Raw genomic sequence first — 13,076 nt, forward strand, 5'->3', positions numbered from 1 at the left:
TTATGGATCTGGAGAAAGCGTATGATAGAGTTGATAGGGAAGCAATGTGGAATTTGATGAGGTTATATGGAGTTGGTGGAAGGTTGTTGCAAGCAGTGAAAAGTTTCTACAAAGGTAGTAAAGCATGTGTTAGGATAGGAAATGAAGTGAGCGATTGGTTTCCGGTGAGAGTGGGGCTGAGACAGGGATGTGTGATGTTGCCGTGGTTGTTTAACTTGTATGTAGATGAAGTGGTGAGAGAGGTGAATGCTCGAGTGCTTGGACGAGGATTGAAACTGGTAGACAAGAATGACCATGAATGGGAGGTAAATCAGTTGTTGTTTGCGGATGATACTGTACTGTTTGCAGACGCGGAAGAGAATCTTGGCCGATTAGTAACAGAATATGGAAGGGTGTGTGAGAGAAGGAATTTGAGAGTTAATGTGGGTAAGAGTAAGGTTATGAGATGTACGAGAAGGGAAGGTGGTGCAAGGTTGAATATCATGTTAAATGGAGAGTTACTTGAGGAGGTGGATCAGTTTAAGTACTTGGGGTCTGTTGTTGCAGCAAATGGTGGAGTGGAAGCAGATGTACGTCAGTGAGTGAATGAAGGATGCAAAGTGTTGGGGGCAATTAAGGGAGTAGTAAATAATAGAAGGTTGGGCATGAATGTAAAGAGAGCTCTGTATGAGAAAGTGATTGTACCATCTGTGATGTATGGATCGGAGTTGTGGGGAATGAAAGTGACCAAGAGACAGAAATTGAATGTGTTTGAGATGAAGTGTCTAAGAAGTATGGCTGGTGTATCTCGAGTAGATAGGGTTAGGAACGAAGTGGTGAGGGTGAGAACGAGTGTAAGAAATGAGTTAGCAGCCAGAGTGGATATGAATATGTTGAGGTGGTTTGGCCATGTTGAGAGAATGGAAAATGGCTGTCTGCTAAAGAAGGTGATGAATGCAAGAGTTGATGGGAGAAGTACAAGAGGAAGGCCAAGGTTTGGGTGGATGGATGGAGTGAAGATAGCTCTGGGTGATAGGAGGATAGATGTGAGAGAGGCAAGAGTGAGTGCTAGAAATAGGAATGAATGGCGAGCGATTGTGATGCAGTTCCAGTAGGCCCTGCTGCTTCCTCCAGTGCCCTAGATGACCGCGGAGGTAGCAGCAGTAGGGGATTCAGTGTTATGAAGCTTCATCTGTGGTGGATAACGGGGGAGGGTGGGCTGTGGCACCCTAGCAGTACCAGCCGAGCTCGGTTTTGTGCCTTGTCAGGCTGGGAGGAACGTAGAGAGGAGAAGTCCCCCTTTTTTTTTTTTTTTTTTCTTTTGTTTGATGTCGGCTACCCCCTAAAACTGGGGGAAGTGCCTTGGTATATGTATGTATGTATGTATGTATAAAGATTACGGGGTTCAAATTAGTTTAAAACATCAGTGTTTCAATGTAACTTCTTTGCCTAGTGACCAATCTGGAAATCTCAACCCGGACGTACATATTTATAACTTACTTGCTCACAATCTATTGACTGATTATCCAACATCCTCATGAGGATCTCAAGTTTCTTGATATGAAATTGATGGCGATCTATAAATTCCTTGAGGTCCTCTATTCTGTCAGACTTATCTTTATCCATTTTCTTCTTTTTTTGTGTTGCTAATAAAGATTCGATTTCCGATTCAAATTGGTCCATCTGAAAGTTATACAAAATAAGGAGGTACATAAAGCAGAATTTTCACTACTTAAATTTTCATTACATTTTAATCAAAGTTGAGACTTTTTATGGGGGGTAAAAATAATGCTGGTATGTATCAAGAACTCTGTGTTTACAAGTACTCTAAAATTGTTGTGGCATGTAAAATTTGTCCCTCTAGCAAGCAAAATATGCTTACATTGACTAATAAGAGCTAAGGGAATTTGAAAGCTAATATCCAAGATCTAATAAGCTCAAGTACCTCAAATCTTACACCTTGAACATTCACTTACCTGTATATTTAATGTGTCTATAGAGGAACTTAGCCAGCTGTTAATCTCCTCTCTTTCTCTTTGGATTGGGTCCTTATTTTGTGCTGCCCCAAGCCCTTCCTTACTATAGGCTTTGGTCTTTGTTTCTCTTTCTACTACCTTAAATCTCTCCATTTGCTGTGGAAAGTAAGAAAATATTTCAAAATATCTATGCAGCATGTCCTTTTTGGTACAAAAAATGATGAACAAAATGGTACCTTTACTAACAATATTTTCTTCCACCCAAACTGAAAGTAAAGCAATACATAGCTACAACTAAGAGCACATAAAATGAAGTATCACAAGGAACTACCACAATAAGAAAAGTTTTGCATGATATATCTCTCATCAAACCAATTCAACCTATCTATATTTTTTGCTGAAAGTTTTTATGTTCTTACATCTTTCAAGAAATTGTTGATTTTTTTATTCAAAATACAGTATAGTATTCAAAACAAAACTGGGTTGAAACCTGCAAGGGGATAAGGAGAAGAATGAACTTCTCTCAAATTGTTAAACCTCTTGAAATGTTTAAAGTAATGAAGTACTGTAACCCAAAACAATGTTGCAACAATTTAATTCAATATTTCTTGTCAAAATAAATCTATTTAAAATAGAGCAACTTACAAAAAAAAAAAAATCCAAAAAAGTATTCAAGCAACTTGTAATAGAACTCACAACAAATTAATGCAGCATCTTACAATAATTCAAACTTTTTATGGCATATCCAACCACTAGGACCTCTGTAAATATTACACTGAAACTGCCTTTGTCTGGCCTTCTAAAATATTCAATTGCAGTCTTGGCCATTCCATTACCCATTCTTCATTAAATAATTGTGAGTTGCATGTGTATGGCCAAAACTCACTAATTGAAATGATGTTATTCCTCTTACTTGTAAAATTACAAGATGACCATTTATCCACTGAAGGGTGGATTTGTTTCAATTTTGTATTGGTGGCCAATTCAGACCATTGACCCTGTCTGTCACATATTTTCACAGTGAAAATGTATCTTACTTTTAAATCATTGTAAGGAATAATAATTGGGGATGGGTTAAGTAGCCCCGAAGCTTCCTTAGCTACCTTATCTACTCATTTATTTCCCTCCATTCCAACATGGGCACAGACCCAACAAAAGTGAACACCAATATTCTTCCTAAACTGTAGAAGTACTAACCAGTCCTGCACCTTTTGTATTAGATGATGGTCTGGCATAATTTGTTAAAGAGTAAAACACTATTGGAATCCATAATCCATAAAAATTCTATAAAAACTATTTTGATTACCATTTTTAAAAATATATCGGCCTACGAGAAATGATATTTTCATAACAAAATAAATTTTTGAACATACTTACCCGCTGGTTATACTGTATAAGAATGGCTATAGTCCCTAGACACCCGGCAGAAATTAAAAAACTTGTAGCAATCGCAGCTATGCCAGGTGTACACTAGCGCCCTGGCGGTAGACAGACCGAACTATTCCAATCACTTCAGACCTTCAATGCCCCTTGGTCTCTAGAGGGGAGGAGGGTGGGATTATAACTTATATAATCAGCAGGTAAGTATGTTCAAAAATTTATTTTATTATGAAAATATAATTTTTAAACATAAAACTTACCCGCTGGTTATATAAGAATGGCTGATTGACACCCTTGGTGGCGGGTCAGAGACAGCAACATAATTGGAAATTCACTTAAGAGCTAAATATAACCACTTGAGAGGTTTGTACCTGATAAGGAAGCCGACTTCAATGGGTCTGTCTCATTCTGTCTGCTATCCTTACGAGATCCAGCGGTCCACCCAGGGGGCTGAAGATCTCTAGGAGCTGTCAAACTGCTCAATAACCTATAACATGACAGGACTTCAACTAGAGGCTTGATGTTTCTGGAGGAACACCATTTCGTGAAAGTGGTCTATTTTGCCCGGTAGACCGCGGCCGAAGAACGCCTCAGATAGCGCGACATCCTCTCAGCCGTTCCTGCAGAATATCCTTCCTTCCTCAGGAGACGCTCGATAATCTCCAAGCGTGAAGGCGAAGAGATCGAGGATTGTCATGGAACCTTTGGAAGTGTGGCTGCTTCAGAAGGTCTGGTCTGTCGGGCAGAGGCCACGGGGGAAGACACGCTAAGTCTCTTACATCCGCGAACCACTCTCTCTCCGGCCACCAGGGCGCTACCAAAGTCATCCTTAGGTTGTGAGCTGTCCTTACCCTGTTGAGCACTTGCCTGATCAATGCGAAGGGAGGAAAAGCGTACACGTCGAGATTGTCCCATTCGTGTTGAAAGGCGTCCTCCAATGCCGCCTTTGGGTCTGGGACAGGAGAACAGAATACAGGGAGTTGTGCATTCAGTCTGGTTGCGAAGAGATCCATCACCGGCGAACCCCATTTTTGAATGATGAGCCTGGCTACTTCTGGGTGAAGAGACCACTCGGTACCCACTACCTGGCCCATCCTGCTGAGCCCGTCGGCTAGGACATTCCTTTTCCCTGGAATGAACCTTGCTGAAATCACGATTGTTCTGACTCGGCCCAATCCAGGATCTCCAACGTGAGATCGCACAACTCCTTCGACTTGAGTCCTCCCTGTTTCTTTATGTACGCTACTACAGTGGCGTTGTCGCACATCAACGCCACTGTGTTTCCCCTTAGAAGATCTACGAACTGCTGGCACGCTTTTCGGACTGCCTTCATCTCTAGGACGTTGATGTGCCGTGCTTTTTCTTCTTCCGTCCAAGATCCTCTTGCTGACTTGCAGAGAAGGTGTGCTCCCCACCCCTCCTTGGAGGCGTCCGTGAAGAGAAGCATCTCAGGGGGCTCGGCTGCGAAGGGCATCCCCTTGAGGGTATTCGCTCGATCCTGCCACCACTCCAGGGATTGTTTTGTCTCCGGAAGAACGGGAATTACCTTGTAGGGGGAGTCTACCTGGTTCCAGAGCCCCTTCAGGTTCCATTGTATGCTCCTGAGTTTGAGCCTCCCTTGGGGAACCAGTTTCTCCAATGATACTAGATGACCTATCAACCTCTGCCAGTCCTTGGCTCTCCTGGGTTGTCCTGATAGGAAGGGCCGGAGGAACTGGTCCAGGTTGTTCAACCTCTCCTCCGACGGAAAGGCTCTCACTAGGCGGGAGTCCAGCACTATCCCCAAGTAAGTCATCCAGGTGGAGGGAGACAGATGCGACTTCTCCAGGTTGATAGTGATACCCAGAACTTTGCAGAACTGTATTAGTTTCGCGCCTTGATCCTTCAAAACTACCTCTGAGGAAGAAAGAAGCAACCAGTCGTCCAGATAGCGAATGAGGCGAATACCCCGTTCGGGAGCACACACGGAGACTGTCATGAAGATCCTCGTGAATACTTGGGGCGCTGTTGACAAACCGAAGCAGAGGGTCTTGAACTGCAAGATCTGGGTACCCACTTCACCAGAAGAAACTTCCTGCTTGAGGGGTGGATAGGGATTTGAAAATACGCGTCCTTGAGGTCTATGGACACATGAAGTCCCCTTCCCTCAGGGACTGCAGGACCGACTTCAGGGTGTCCATCTTGAAGTTGGTCTTGCACACAAACTTGAGGGCTGACAGATCTATGACTGGTCTCCAACCTCCCGTCGCTTTCTCCACCAGAAAGAGTCGGCTGTAGAACCCTGGGCCCGGTTGTAGAACCGTTTCCATTGCCCCTTTTGCCAACATCGTGGATACTTCTTCCTGTAAGGCTGCCCTCTTCAAAGGATCCTTGGGTCCCAGCCACTCCGCCTAACTGGAGGAATCAGAGGAGGCGGTTCTGTCAGGAATGGTAGTCTGTAACCCTCCTTCAACACAGTTACTGTCCAGGGTTCCGCACCGTGGTCTTTCCATGCTTGCCAAAAATGTCTGAGGCATCCCCCAACCTGAGGGATCGACCTGAATGCCCTCTCCTGGATGCTGAGTAGGACGTTCTAAAAGAGGCTGGTGCTGTCGGAGCTCCTCTACGGGGGGGCTGCGGTGGTTGAGCCCAAGAGGTAGAAGGGGCGTCTCTCCTTGTCTGGCTAGGAGAGGCTCGAGAAGTAGAGGGTCCGTCCGACGTAGGTCTCCTGTAAGCGGGTCTCCTCATGGGCTGAGGTCTGGGAACACTCACTTCCTTCCTCCTCATGAATTTCTCCATGATCTCTTCCGTTTGCTTCAGGGGAAAAAAGAGAGTCACCCCACACGGGCAGGCTCCTCAAAGCCCTCGCTTCCCTGTCTGGGATTCTCCTGGATAGCTTGCTCAGAACCGTATCCCTTCTCCTAAGGACCCAGTTGGCCGATAAAGCAAGAGACTGGAACATCAAGTACTTCAGCGTCCTACCTCCGGAGATGATTAGTTCCTTCAAGAGAGCTTGGTTCGATGGAACTGACAAGTAGGTGGCCTGGATACCCACTAGAGTTGAGGCCCACCAGTCCAACCAGGAGGCGACGTTGACCAGGTCTTTAGACATCTCCATCATCGTCGCCTCTGACTGGGAGAAACAAATCGGGGCTGAAGAGGCTCTGTCCTGCGGGGCACCCTGTCCTAACACTTCAAGGGAGGCCTCCATCCTGCAGGCTCCCGGTCGCTGCCCTTTCGGCACATAATATTTACTCTGGGACCTTAGACCCTGGAGTAATTTGGAGGCACTTTGGGATTTGGGGGCTTCAACATTGCCCGCCACAACCTTGTCTACATGTGCACGCCCCAGGCCACAGGTAGCGCTAAGGAGGGTTTCTGCTGTACGGGGGCCTCCATTAGTCGATTGAGGCTGGATCGCCAGGCATCCTCGTCGGTGGGAACAAGCTCCTCGATCCTGTGATACCTCCGTATGAGGCCTATAACCCTTCTATAAGCCGAATCCTCGGCTGGAGAACCCTCCGTGTCGCCGTCCGCGTCCTCCGTCTGGCGATGAGGCGCTGTCCCGACGGGAACCTCCGCACTAGGCCGCGGTCCTGGGACAGGCACCGCCATGACGGCGAGAGCTTCCGTCCTTAGTTTGTCCTTCGACAATGAGGGTGAGGCTTCCGTGGGCTTGCCCAACGGAGGGAGCCGTCCCTGTTTATCTAAAGTGAGAGCCAATTTAGCCGACTCGACGAGGCTGCCCGTCCGAAAAGGCGACTCCCTCCGCTGGGCGGGTTGAGTCGGCTGTTTCGCGGCCTTGCGCCTGTTCGAAGAGGTCCTGGCGTTCTCGTCCTTCCGAGGGTCAAACCTGTGGCTGGAAGAGGGCCTCCTTGGGAAACCGTCTCTGGAACGCCAACTCGCAGAGCTCGGGATCGCAGAGAAGTCTGCGAGCTTCCTGCGGGGGACGAGGACCCATTCTTCTTTGGGAGACCTACTCCTCCTGCATTTCTTCCTCGGAGACCTGGAACGCCTTCTCCCATGCCTCGACCTGGAACGTGACCTCGAATGGGAACGTCTTCTCCTGGATCTATCCCTCTTCCGGCGGCGCCTCATCTGCGTTTCTCCCTCCGAAGAGAACGATGAACATGCCACTGAAGACTCTGACGACTCTTCATAACACGACCGAGGGGCAGGCGCATGGGGAATAGACGGCTTCGTGATTTGCTGGGTTCCGGAGGTCGGAGAAACACTTCAGGAACCGCCGAAAGAGGAGCTGGGGGAGAGTTCGGTCGCTCTACGTTGGGTAACCATGAACCAAGGCCTTCTTCAATCCTCAACGGGGACCTACAGGGAGTCCTCGGGGGTCCCCATCCAAAGAGATCCGCTACCGGAGAGTCTTCTTTATCTTGGGTGCCATCAGCTGCGGAGGTACCTGAAATGCAAGCACATGACGCGGGCGAAAAAACAGGAACATTTTTACTCCACATGGGGTCATCTGACGAGACGTGCCCCCCAAGCACAAGGGCAGAGTCACTAAGACCCCACTAAGAACACCTTCAGGCCCCCCACTTGCCTGCAAAGAATCAGCAACCCCAATATCTCGAAGACTAGACTCCTGGGGAAGAGCCATCGGCTTCTTCCCCGTAATGGACTTACCTCGTCCCCTACTCTGGGTAGGGAAAGATGGGAGGGAAACACCATCAGACTTCCCTCCTGGCGACGTCAAGGGCGAAGAGGTGCTTGCCTTCCTGGGAGATCGCTTAGAGGACTACTTCTTCTTCGTACTAAAACGAACCCACTGGACTTCACTCCACGACACACACTCCGGACACGTGTCCGACGGAGAGCACACTCTACCCCTACACGAAGAACAAAGGGAATGCGGGTCAACCTCCGGCTTGGACAAAAACGCTCCACACGACTTCCCGGCTCTAGGCCCCGGACAACGGCGGGCATGCTCCATGATGCACTATCACAACACCGTAAGACACAGGAATGCAGGGAAAGGATAAGGAATACACTTGGAAAAGCACAAGGGAAAGCACAAGGTAATCAAGCGAACACGCAAGGGAAAGTACAGGGATACCACGTGGGAGACACGTGGGACACGCGAGTCGGGGACACAAAGGGTCGCACTGAGAAAGGAGAGCGTCGAGATGATATCACGACGAGACCAGAGAACTTACTGAGGGTCGAGACCCAAACTAACACGCGGCCTGACTCGGGACTAGCCTCAGGGCACGTATCCTTCCGCCTGAGGTGGTCCTCACAGAAAACGGAAGTAGGGTAAACTACACAAAACTCTGGTCGGTCGAGATGAGATTCCAGGTACTCCAAAGAAAGTAGTTCGAGGTAAGTCTCCGTGTTGGAACAAACACACATTAAACAATCTCACAAACCATTCAAGTACAGTCACACGCCTCTCCTTCAACATCTCGGATCTCACACCATCCATACCAGATGCTTTTCCTACTCTCGTTTCATCTAGTGCTCTCCTCACTTCCTGTCTTGTAATCTCTCTCTCATTCTCATCTCCCATCACTGGCATCTCAACACCTGCAACAGCAATTATATCTGCCTCCCTATTATCCTCAACATTCAGTAAACTTTCAAAATATTCCGACCACCTTTTCCTTGCCTCCTCTCCTTTTAACAACCTTCCATTCCCATCTTTCACTGTCTCAATTCTTAAACCAGTCTTCTTTACTCTCTTCACTTCTTTCCAAAACTACTTCTTATTCTCTTAATATGAATGACCCAATCCCTGACCCCACCTCAGGTCAGCTGCCCTCTTTGCCTCACTTGCCTTGCCCTTTACTTCCACATTTTTCTCTCCATATCTTTCATACTTCTCTACACTATTACTCTGCAGCCATTCTTCAAAAGCCCTCTTTTTTTCTTCCACTTTTACCTTCACCTTCCACCATTCACTGCCCTTCCTCATGCTGCCTCCAACAAATATCAATCAAATATCAAACCTAAAAATTTAGCTTCACTTACACATGGGATCCGTTGACCTTTAATGTATATATCCGGGTCAGGATGTACTCCCCAAATACGACAAAAATGGACAATAGTAGTTTTACTTGTCGAGAACTTAAATCCACTAATTTCAGCCCACTGGATAATTTTGTCAATAGTGTTGTATTTTTCTCTCAACCATTGCCATTCTAGCTCCAGCAAATGATATGTAGAGATCATTCACAAATAATGTTGAGAGAACATCCCGGGGAATGACCGAGGTTATCCCATTAATTGCTATTGCAAACAGGGTTACACTCAGTACACTGCCCTGAGGAACTCCTCCATCGTGACATTTACTCTCTGATAGAGTTTCTCCCACTCTCACTTGAAAAAAATGACTGAATAAATAGTGGTAGTTCTCCTTTTAATCCTAATTCACGAATTGTTTTAAGTAATATCATATCTCCATGTGGTATCATATGCCTTTTCAAGGTAAAAAAAAAAAAAAAAGACTGTCACATGGTGCTGTTTGAATGCAAAGGCTTCAAAAATAGAGGAATCAAGTCATATCAACACATCAGTTGTTGAGTGCATTTTTCTGAATCCACACTGAATGAGTGATAAAATACCCTTCCTTTCAAGGTACCAATTCAGTCTTGCATTGACCATCTTCTCCATGATTTTGCATAAACAAGATATCAATCCAATAGGTCAATAGTTTGCTGCTAAAAACTTGTCCTTACTGGGTTTTAAAAAGGCTAAAATAATGGCTAGTTAGTTCCCAAACACTTGGGTAACTATGATCATGCCATATTCTATTAATAATGCTTAAAATAAATAGCTTTGTATTAAAATGTACATGTTTAATCATAGCATATGGAATTCCATCGGGTCCAGGGGCTGTATCATTTTAAGTAGCAAGGGCGGTATCAAGTTCTCTTTCATTAAAAGGAGAATTATAAGATTCTTCCCTTCCAGTTGCAAAATTTAAAACTTTCTTTTCTTCAATGCTCCTATACTGGTGACCAGAGCTGCTACACACTTGCATGATACATTCGAGAAATGATCAGCCAGGGCATTGTTAACATCATTTGTTTCAGTCACATACTGATCGTTCACTTTCAACACTGGTGGTGGGTTTGGGGTAAATTTGCCTGCAGTCTTTTTTTATTTTCCTCCATACAGAAGATGGTAGTATTCTACTGGTATTGGAGGAAACAAAAGACACGCAAGACTGGCGTCTAGCTTCTTTCATAGCACAACGGAACTGTGCTCTACACTTTTTGTATGTTATCAAATTTTCATCAGTACGGCGTCTACGCAATCTAGTCAAAAGATTTTCGTGTGGCTCTGTGCAAGACTATTAATTCTGAAGACCACCAAGGGATTGGTCATCGTTTGCATAACCCTGTGGTTTTTGGAATCAAATTGATTCCTGCTGTATGGAGAGTTCCATTCAGTAGGTATATGGTATCATCAATACTTTCAAACTGTTAAGCACTCCCCTCGATTTCACTTAGCTCACGAAATTTAACCCAGTCTGCCTTGTCAAGATTCCATCGTGGTGATCTTTGATCTTGGTCTTTATAATTATTGGTGCATGATCACTAGTATGCCAATCATCTAATGTCCTCCAATCCAATCAAGAAGGCAGTTACAGCTTGCAATTGAAAGGTCAATGCATGACAAGGTACCTGTCTGAACATGGAAGTGTTGGACTCTCCTATATTAAGGAGTCCGACAGCCTCATTCTCCACAATTGATGAGATAATATTGCCCCTTGTGTTTACCAAAACATCACCCCATACTGGTTGTCTACCATTCATATCTCCCAGTAAGAGAAAGGTTAAGGGAGTTGTTGAATGACCTCTACTAAATCATTATATAAAATATTATCATTTGGAGGTAAGTACAGAGAGCATATTGTACATTTTCACCCTATATCAATTTGCACAACCACTGCCTGCAGGGATGTACGAAGACAAAGGTATCTAGAGAACATCTCGATGAACGTACATGAGACTGCCGCCATGGCTCCCTGCTTGTTGATTATATGGTGTTCTATAGCTAACATACTCTCGAGGACTAGGAGTGTTAGCATCAAGCTTACTTTCCTGTAGACATACAATTATGGGAGAATGTTCATGAATTATGATCTTAAGCTCTTCATATTTGGCCCTTAAACCCTGACAATTCCATTGCAAAATGGAAGAAAAAACTATGTTTTATTTTTTGGAAGAACTTTTGGATGAAGTCTTCCCATTGGCAATATATGATTTAACACTATTTCCCGGTGGTTTTATTAGAGAGGGTCTTGAAAAATGGGGTTTTGTGTTTTTATTTTCTTTTTGTCCTTTTGATCTAATTGTTAAGGGGGATGGTGGACCTCAACTTAATTTCTGATTTATTTAAAGACAAGACATCACATTTATTTGATGTCATAACTAATATTTCTTATGGAAAGGGGTGAGAGAGATGGAGGTCTCTCTCTTTTCCGATTAATAGGTTGTGAGCTACCAGGTTTTTGTACCTTCCCCACTACAGGTGCACCTGATAACTTGGTTTCAAGTGAAATCTCCATTAAATCAGGCAAGGACATGGCCTGGGAGAGGTAAGTATTATCCTTTGTAATGGGGGATAAACGTTGGATAGTGGTGGGCAATGTCTTTTTGTTGATACACGATGGTAACTCTTTAGGAGATATTCTTGTCTTGTGCAGCACTTTATCAGTAGATGGTGAATTTCTTTTCCGAGAACTACCTACAGTAGTAAGTGGGTTAGATGATTCCCGAGGAATTTTTTCTCGTTTTTAATGCCTTTGCATATGTAGTAGATTTATTTAATAATCTCTGGCATTCCCTACGCGTTCATGTTCAATAATTTATTTATTGAGGACAGCTTCTTCCGACTTATAAAACTGACAGCTCCTATCATTCGATTTATGATTAGAGTTGCAGTTGAAGCACCTTGCCTCAAGTGTACATTCTCCAAGGTAAAGATTGGAGCAAGTATTACAAATTTTATCATTCTTGCAAACTTTGGAAGGATGCCCAAATTCAAAGCAATTAAAACATTGCAGTGGCTTCTGCTTAAAAGGTCAAACTCAAATCCTTTCATTTTCTATGTCTATGTGGAAAGGTACATCAGCATCCTGGAAAGTAAGGACAATCATTGATTTTCCAGGTACTTTACCTACTTTCCACACTGATATTGGACACATAGCCATTATCTCCTCTTCCTTAAATTCATATAGATCCCTATTGAAAACCACTCCCCTTCCATAGCTAAAGTTTAGACGGGGTTTAATGTCCCATTTTATTTCATCCTTTACTGTTTTTAAATTGGATAATATAACAGACTGTGTGTATGACTTGGCCTTTATCAAGTAACTTTTCTTAACGAATTGAGATATATCTCCAGGTGCGATTGTTCCTACCTTCCTCTGAAGAAATTTGCATCTCTTAAAATAATTTTCTGTACCTCCTGTAGATTAAGCAAGAAGCCACACTGGTGGTTTTGGCTTTCTTTGGGATGGCATATCTATTTCTGTCTTTATCAATCCAGTCTGCTGGTCTGTAGACATCCAGATCTTTAGGTGCCCCATCACACAGAGCACCCTTAATACTCATATTGCCTACTTTAATATTAACAATGTTAAGGCTTGCATTAAATGTTTCCTCATGGCAATTAAATGAAAACCAAGAATCCCATTTATCATCTTGAAGTTTCATTCTAATTTCCTTTATTAACCCGTAGCACTCAATTATTTTATGTAATTAACACATCATAATTAGCTTCTAATGGGATTTGGGT

General features: G+C 44.3%; 1 protein-coding gene across 4 annotated transcripts in view; it reads right to left on the minus strand.

Annotated features, from left to right (window-relative positions):
- Not3 (CCR4-associated factor Not3) overlaps positions 1-13,076 on the minus strand; it is a 247,433-nt gene that overhangs the window by 146,253 nt on the left and 88,104 nt on the right. For all 4 annotated transcript variants that reach the window (XM_068358982.1, XM_068358964.1, XM_068358991.1 and 1 more), the window contains exons 4-5: positions 1,956-2,111; positions 1,480-1,662 (exon numbers count right to left, since the gene is read on the minus strand). In XM_068358982.1, coding sequence (XP_068215083.1) covers positions 1,480-1,662; positions 1,956-2,111 — 339 coding nt within the window. The remainder of the gene's footprint in view (positions 1-1,479; positions 1,663-1,955; positions 2,112-13,076) is intronic.

Source organism: Palaemon carinicauda, chromosome 2 (genome assembly GCF_036898095.1).
Source record: "Palaemon carinicauda isolate YSFRI2023 chromosome 2, ASM3689809v2, whole genome shotgun sequence".
NCBI lineage: Eukaryota > Metazoa > Arthropoda > Malacostraca > Decapoda > Palaemonidae > Palaemon > Palaemon carinicauda.